Source organism: Barbus barbus (genome assembly GCF_936440315.1).
Source record: "Barbus barbus genome assembly, chromosome: 18".
Taxonomy (NCBI): Eukaryota; Metazoa; Chordata; class Actinopteri; order Cypriniformes; family Cyprinidae; genus Barbus; species Barbus barbus.
In genome coordinates, this window is record NC_136746.1 from 17,851,704 (window position 1) to 17,859,680 (window position 7,977).

At 38.2% G+C, this 7,977-nt stretch overlaps 1 protein-coding gene across 2 annotated transcripts in view; it reads right to left on the minus strand.

Moving 5' to 3' along the window:
* LOC306884756 (potassium voltage-gated channel subfamily KQT member 5-like) overlaps positions 1-7,460 on the minus strand; it is a 129,969-nt gene extending 122,509 nt beyond the window's left edge. The window contains exon 1 of one of the 2 annotated variants that reach the window (XM_079440939.1): positions 6,781-7,460. In XM_079440939.1, the coding sequence (XP_079297065.1) occupies positions 6,781-7,112 (332 nt within the window). In that variant the 5' untranslated portion in view covers positions 7,113-7,460. The remainder of the gene's footprint in view (positions 1-6,780) is intronic. The other variant, XM_079440940.1, reaches the window with a different exon arrangement.
* Positions 7,461-7,977: the final 517 nt, after the last annotated feature.

Below are 7,977 nucleotides of genomic sequence, written 5' to 3' on the forward strand. Positions count from 1 at the left end.
CAGTATTTTATTTTTTCCGAGTTGTCTATTTCGAGATGTGTTGTGGTAAAAATAGCAACAGGTAGCGCTAGTAGCTCACCTAGTGCAACCATTTTACATCATCAGAATAATGGCGCCCCCCCCATAGTTCAAATTATGTATAAAACGATGTGATTTGTTTTTAAATAACTTAAATCTTTGATGGGTTTTCTACTACTTGTTTCAGTAATACAAGTCTTAATACCCAGGGATCCCTTTAATAAGGAAGACCTATAGTTCTACATTAGGCTCCTGCAGTCATATGTATTTAGTGAAGTGCTCCTCAATTTTAGTCTTCAGTAATAAAGTCTCTGGCCTCTAGCTTGGACATTGGTTGCCATGGAAAAATGACCACCAACACTCTCAAAACTGTAACAATAGTGACCTGGACAAGTATCCCAACACAAGTATCCCGAGAACTAAATAAGGAGTACATAATATTCCAGCTCTCCAATGCTGCTTTAATGACAAGGTCGAATTGGCAATTAAAGGGAAATATTTTGTGTAAACAGTAGGACTTAACACAATCTCCTTACAAACTGAAGTAGGCAGTCATCAGGGTTCAGAGGGGATTACAGTATATGGTGATCTTCTCTGTCATTGAACTAAACCAGTAAGGAACTTCTAAAGAACAAGCCTGAGAGCAACTGCCAACTGCCATGACATTTAGGGTAAGGTTTTAGTTTTGCTCTAATGACTCATTTGGTTTAACACACCACTGCCCTAAACCCTATCTAATTATTTTATAAATGTATTTCTAGGCTTTTGACTTTCATTTACAAGATAGTGGTGAGAGAGACAGGATAGTGTACTGGATTAATGGGGATAGAATTGGGACATGACACAGTTCCAAAACATCTCTGATCCTTCAGAACGACGCCATCTAATTCAGATTCAGCTGCCTCATGTTATCCAAAAGCACACCGAATGGATCACTCACGAGAACAAGATGCAGCTTTAATGAGTTATTTCTCATGTGTCTGATGACATATGGAAAAATTAGCATAGTTAAATGTATTTCATTAGCCACTAACACATGTGCAAAGACGCCACTTCTGCCCTTCAAAGGAGGTGCGTGCAAAATTGCCACAACAAAAGCAGAATCCTTCAACTCCAATTAAAGAGGCTTTGTGCATCATGCTGAGATGGCTTTTTAATTCCTCCCAGCTTGCTACAGCAACAGCAAGAAGAGATTTTGACATTTGATTCAACAGAGTTAAATAAACAAACTCCAGTCAGCTAAATATTATATTGTTCTTTATCAGCAGGTAAAACAAATCAAATGCAATCATGGCCCATTAACACTTAATGTACTAAAGGCAAAAATCAATTACAGGCATAACATGTAGTACACGAATATTGAGATTCCCATTCATCCAGGAGAAACAGTGACCACAGGTCATTTTTATCATTTTTAAGATGGATGGTCGCGTGTTAATGGTCCTGGGTAACCGACCAAATAGAGCAGAAAGTGTGTAAACACATGTTTTGTTTAAATGTGTTTCTATTGAGGCTAAATCTACCTAATCCTTGTCTAATGATGGTTTGCAGACATCTGAGGAGATGCAAAAGCAGAGAGAAGACAGACCCCATAAATGAATACTTCTCTGCTAAATACAACCATTTGAATGTTTGGAGATGGTATGGAATATTATTACAATTAAAATAACCACTTGCTATGTAACTTATTCCTATGATGCCAAAGCTGAATTTTCAGCAGGCATTACTCCAGTCTTTAGAGTCACATGACCCTTCAGAAACCATTCTAATATGCTGATTTGGTGATCAAGAAACATTTTTTAATTATTATTATCAATGTTGAAACCTTTGAATGTTATATTTATGAGTATGTTAAATGAGTAGTATATCAAAATAGACATAAACAGTAGCCAAAAAACACCTGGTTGAGCTATATTCAAAAATATATATTTTTTAAATAAATAATATAAATATAATAAAGCTGAGGTGGGGGGCTTTTCGATTTTAAGTGCTATAGGAACCAAGAAAGTTGTTCCTTAAATTGTACTTAACATCTGAGTCAATTATTGTGTCAGTTGTTCTTAGTGCATCATAGATCAAAGAACAGGTCAAAGGTCAAAGACAGCATGATGGATGTAATACGTCCAGGAATGCAGTCCCACTATACATCTGCATACCTAAAGAATCAAGATGACAAGTTCAGCAAATACTGAACACTTAAAGTACGTCAATTCAGACGCAGATAGAGATTACTTTATGCTCATGTGCGTGGGAAGTAAACCAGAGAAATTATTCTGAAAACCCTAAGGAAAATGCTGACTAAATGTTATAATTCATAAGCTGTTGTAATCAGTTGAAACCAGACAGAGAGCTGTCAAATCAGAATCCAGTGCACACCTGTCTATACCAAAATGCTGTGTTATCAGGGGAACCCCTTCATGCTGACAGGCAAGATCAAAGACAAAGAACAGTGAGCAATGGAAAGACCCCCATGCATTTCCCGGGAAGGCAATTACTCTTTAGCCCAGTTTGCTTGGGCACTGCTGGGCAGGGAAGCCCCTCTGGGTTATGCCCGGCCACACAGACTACTTATGTTGCAGGGTTTGCTATTAAGAGAAGACGGCTGCCTCCATCAGTCAGCCCCCCTGTCAGCAAGGGCAACTAATATAAGACCACTTTTAGATTTTTTACTACTAACCACTAAAAATTTTAAAATTAAAAAAATTTTTTTAAATCAGCAGAACATAATCACAAAGTCCTTGTGTATGTAGCGAATGAGGCGTTCTATTGATTTGTCATCTATATCATGAGAAACAATTACAGCGACAAAGTAGTTCTGTTGCCTTGAGAAACTGTTATTGGCTAATGGTCTCCCTGTTATTAAACTTAATGCCAACATTAATTTTATTGAAAGTTTCAAACAGCAGTGGCTGTCCTATAGGCAGGCCCAAACGTTAATTTAAAAGTTCCAAAGGAAGGTTCAAGGGGAGCTAAATCAAAAAACTGTACCAACCCCAAACCTTTGAACTGTAGTGAACTCTATTCTGTGTAGGTTTTGTTAACACATTTCATAAATTGTGTTTTTCACTACTTCAGGTTCAGTGAAAATTTAAGCAGAAGAAAACTCCTTTCTTTCAAAGGACAGAAGGTTTTAATGATAGATTAGTTCATTGACAGTGATGACACACAGTAGGACAGAAATGTCCAAATGCTTGGATCCATGTTCCACGCTGCTTTTCTCTCAGAACAGCTGGCAACTCAACATGCTCATACAGTGCCCCGTCTGAGGACTGCAGCTCTTCCTTGAGGTCTGTCTTGTGTCAAGCGTCCCTGACGTGATCAAACAGTGTCCTTTTCGAAAGCCTTTCCCCCTATCATTCATACTCCCACTGGAACACAGGCATGACACTCTGTTTATTGCCTCCTCTTTTGACTTTTTCAAGATCTGTAACCTGTTTGTGTTTGTCTAAAACCTTTTTCCATTAAGTGAGAGCCAACTCTGTTTCCATATACCTTCCAACCCTGAGTAATATCAGCTTGCATCTTTGATTACAATAACGGTGGGAGTGAAAGTGACTGGGTTGGCCTTGGTGGCCAGTGCATCAATAGTCTTCCCCACCAAACAAGTGTGGTAATCCTAAATGAAATCACAGTCTATAAAGCTCAAGAATTAACATAACCTTCCTTTGTTTCTTTGTCTCCCATAAATCCAGGTTTTAAAGAGTCATACAAAGTGCAAAAAGCTTGGTCAATCAAATTATAGGGCCTGAACTAACTGTTGCATAACACAAATGATAGTACTCTAAGAAAACTTGATTATGCAATCAGATGTGCTGGGAAATTGGTATTTAATGTCAGTAGTACTGATTCAGTAAATTTACACTACTTTGCATTAAAAGCCAAATATGAAACTAAAGACTGACATAATTCTCCTTCCGAATTCCAGTGTAAGGAAAAATATTAAATCTTAAGTAGAAAAATCTCTAATGTTAGCTGGCTGACTCTTGTATATATCACATTCTGTGTGTCTACTCGGGTCAGTGGCAAACTAGAGCACCTTCCTAAGTGCTCAGAGAACAAGAGACCCTTTATTGCTTTCTGTGTCTCAGAGGAGGCAGGAGACCATTACAGGTGGGAACTTTGAAATATTTTGTTACGATTTAAAAGCCATCGGTGAGCGTATAAATCGTATGAGGGTATAAATCACCCTCAATAACTCAGAATTAAGTCAAACAGACATCTAAGTACAACATGCAGTTTTGTACAACAACCATGAAATTGAACACAGTTAGGAAATGTGAATGGGGAACTCAATGAACTTCTACCTCAAACCATATGAATTCTCAGTCATATAAAGAGGGCTTGAATCAGACTATGGCATGACGTATACATGTGATTATGGCAGTGTTCACCTACTGTGCAATTTCCCTTTTTCAGTTTTAAAAACGTGATTTCTGGGGGGATAAAGGAAACTGAATGTAGCTTTAATAATGTAAGTGTTCATGATAGCAGCATAACGTTTTCATGTTGGTGAAACCAGTATTAATGCATATACGGAAAGGATTCAGGGAAGTTTGTTTAAGGCAAGTAGAAAAATCCCCTCATTATATTAGAGAATTATGGACATGATTGGATGTTTAGAATTAACCCAGGCAATACATTTTTTTGTTGATATTGATACGGAGGTGTGGCACGGAAGCTTTAACCTTGGTGAAATGCGCTCAGCTGTGGTTTTGCTATATCTGCTCACCACAAAGAAAAATTAGTTTGCTTTGATGCTCTGTAAAAAAAAAAAAAAAAAAAAAAAAAAAAATTAGCTGTGAGTAACTGATATGGCCTCTGAAAATACTTTCCATTTAAAGAACCTGTTGAACAGAAAGTCATCTTAACAAAAGGCCGGTGCATTATAGTCTCACACATTGTACAGTGTAGCGCTACGTTGGATGCTAGATATATTGTACATATGTTGGGGTGTCTTGCTGAAAAACTCGTAGAATTGTAAAATGTAGAATTGCATCATTTTATTATCCAACACAGAAAACATGGCAACATCATTTCAGACCTTCCAGTATCTAATCAATTCATAAAAGTAATCACATTACAAACTGAAAATCACATTAGTCATTAAAAATGTCCTATTGGTTGCATTAAACATAATAGTAAATGAATCACACTTAGTAAATCTCAATAATGTTATTTCTGTGTTTTTTAATTATTTATTTATAGCTTGCTATTTTAATTAAATGGCTTATTTGTTTGAATTCTTAAATATTTCTTATAGCAATAAATAATCAAGCAACAGAAAGTGTGACATTTAATGACCTCTTTTGTCACATATATGCTATTTCATATTTCAACGATATCAAGCTCAAGCTTTAAATGGCATCTTCATAATTAATGATGAAATTAATCAGGCATTTGTTCATATGGTGACGTTTGGTCCTATCTGACCCTCAAGCATACTGGCACAAGAGACAAATGTGCTAATAATGTTAATAATGTGCTGTATTTAGTAGACTCTGTTTATTACAAAGGATATGAGTACATGATGGAAACAGCAGAAGCAGCATATGGTTGGCTCAGGGCACAGATCGTGGTTGTGATTGATTGTTCATTGACTTCAAACAGTCCCCCATGTCTTCTTTCACACAGCCTTTTTAAACCAATAGTCTCATAAGATTAAGATTTTCTTTATTAACTTCTTTCTCATGACGAAAACTCTCACCACATTTAACACAGTGTTTCTTCCTTGTATGCGCACACACACAATCCGAGTTTGACTTATGCACTTATGCAAATTCCATAATTTCCATTATTATATGAATCAGTGGCTACAAATTCTTAATAAATATGTTCTAAAGCTTGTCAAAAAACTAATTACTGATAACAATCAAGTAGCAACTGTAAAAGCCACGTCCTTCTGTTGATGTTTTTGCCCTACTGATGGCATTTCAAGCATGAGCCCCATCCAAGTGTGCCGATTCTGTGATGTTTCTGACTGATAGTGTGGGACAATGCGTCGTTGCAGATGTAACAACTTAACCTCCCTGACCTCAGCTGTCCTCTAAGCACAAATAAAACAACAACATCCTGTCTCGCAGCACAGAGCAGCGCTCCAGTCTCACCATCCGACAGCTCGGCTTCCTCCTTGCACAAACGCTCCTAACAACATGTCAACAGACGCAACCAATCTGAACATAAAAACTATGTCAGAGTACATTCATTTCCCTTTAAACTGGGGTCATATAAAGAACATCTCTTTCAGGGAGCTTACAGAAAATCTCTGAAAAGCCACCATCATAAATTTCCCAGTAACAGTAATGGCAAATACACACCACAACGCAAACCCTCAGAGATCTTACTGGTGCGTTTAAAAGACAAACTACTAGAGCCATTTCTTAAAACCCAGAATTAGTTATTACCATATTTATTTATGTATTGTTATACTGAATATGGCATTAAACATGCATTGAAAAAGAAAAAGATTGTAACTTAAATACTACATCAACATTTTGATCATAAGCAGTGAATTTAATAACTGAGACTGGCATATGAACTATGATAAAAACACTGTACAGCAGATTGCAATTTTCTACATATTCCTTTCATAAAACATTTAGGCCTACAAATGCTAATTATTTCAAACACAATGACGATTTGTTCCACTAAAGAAAAGGAGACCCTTAAAACAAAGTGTATGAATGAACAGGTAACAGGTGAACTCCAGTTGTGAGCATACATGATGTAGCCTAATCAATAAAGAGTAAGAACATTTTTACTTACACAAAGGCATGGTAAACGAATGCCCAGGCTCGCGGTCTCTCCAGGACATTGTAGAGGTAGTTCTGGAGCTTCCTGTAGCGCGCATTTCTCCGGCCGCTCTGCGCGCTGTAGGCGAGCGGTTTCCCCAGCAAGCTCAGCCGGGCGCCCTGCTTTCTCTGGTTCTCCGAGCCTCCTGCACCTGTTGTGCCCGGCGCCGAAAGCAGGCTGTCGACTGTCCTGGTCGCGCTGTTCATCGTCCCACTACCGGTTTCAACATCTTTCATGCCATAGTGCTGCGAGGTCTTCATCCAGAGACCAGTGCCGCCCTCATCGCCGCTGTGGTTGCGGGGCATCTCATCACCAGCGCGGGCTGGAAACGCGCGTCTGGCACCAGCCAGACGCACATATAAAGAGACTGTACACGAGCTTCACAGTTCCCCGTGTAAAAACATTGGGTGCTTTATTGTTCTTCTCTTTTTATCTTTTCTTTAAGATTATATATAACAGGATCACCTACTGACAAGTGCAGGCATCCAGCTCACTGGCAGATAAGCAAGGAAAGATTTGGTAAAGTTATGAGCCTTCAGATGACTCAAGCAATCTGCTGCCGCCGCCGTGAGACTGGAGTTTTGAAGGAGCGTCACCATCTCAGTGGACGAGATTTGGCGAGGGGAGGGCATCATCCGCGCGCGCTCTCGATTTCTCTCCCTCTCTCTGGGCTACTGTAAACCACTGGCTACTGTATTCTAGTTCAGATGTCCCGACAAGATCTAATGTAGGACTTAAACACCTACAATACATGAAAATTATGAGTTTTATGAAGCGCGCGCGAATTAGGCTACTTTCAATTAAGCGGGTAATTTTTAAGACAGTTTCTGTCAGTAGGCTATATATTAAATTTTCTATAGGCTAATTTTCGAACCGCAATCTGTCGCGGTCAATCTAAAATACCTAAATACAAAACTTTTCATGATAGACTTGCGATAAATACAGCAGAAAGATGATAAAGAATGAGAGTTATGTTTACGCTTGAGAGACGTACTGTTGCTATGGTTACCACCTCCAGCTTAGTGCACTATAGTAATCTAAATTTTCTTTTTATTAAAATTGGGGTGTTAAGTACAACGTTTTTGGGGGATTTGGGTCAATTAAGATTGATTAGGCAACCGAAATTATATTTTGTCACTTAAATCCCCCAAGTTAAGAGTACTTGTCATA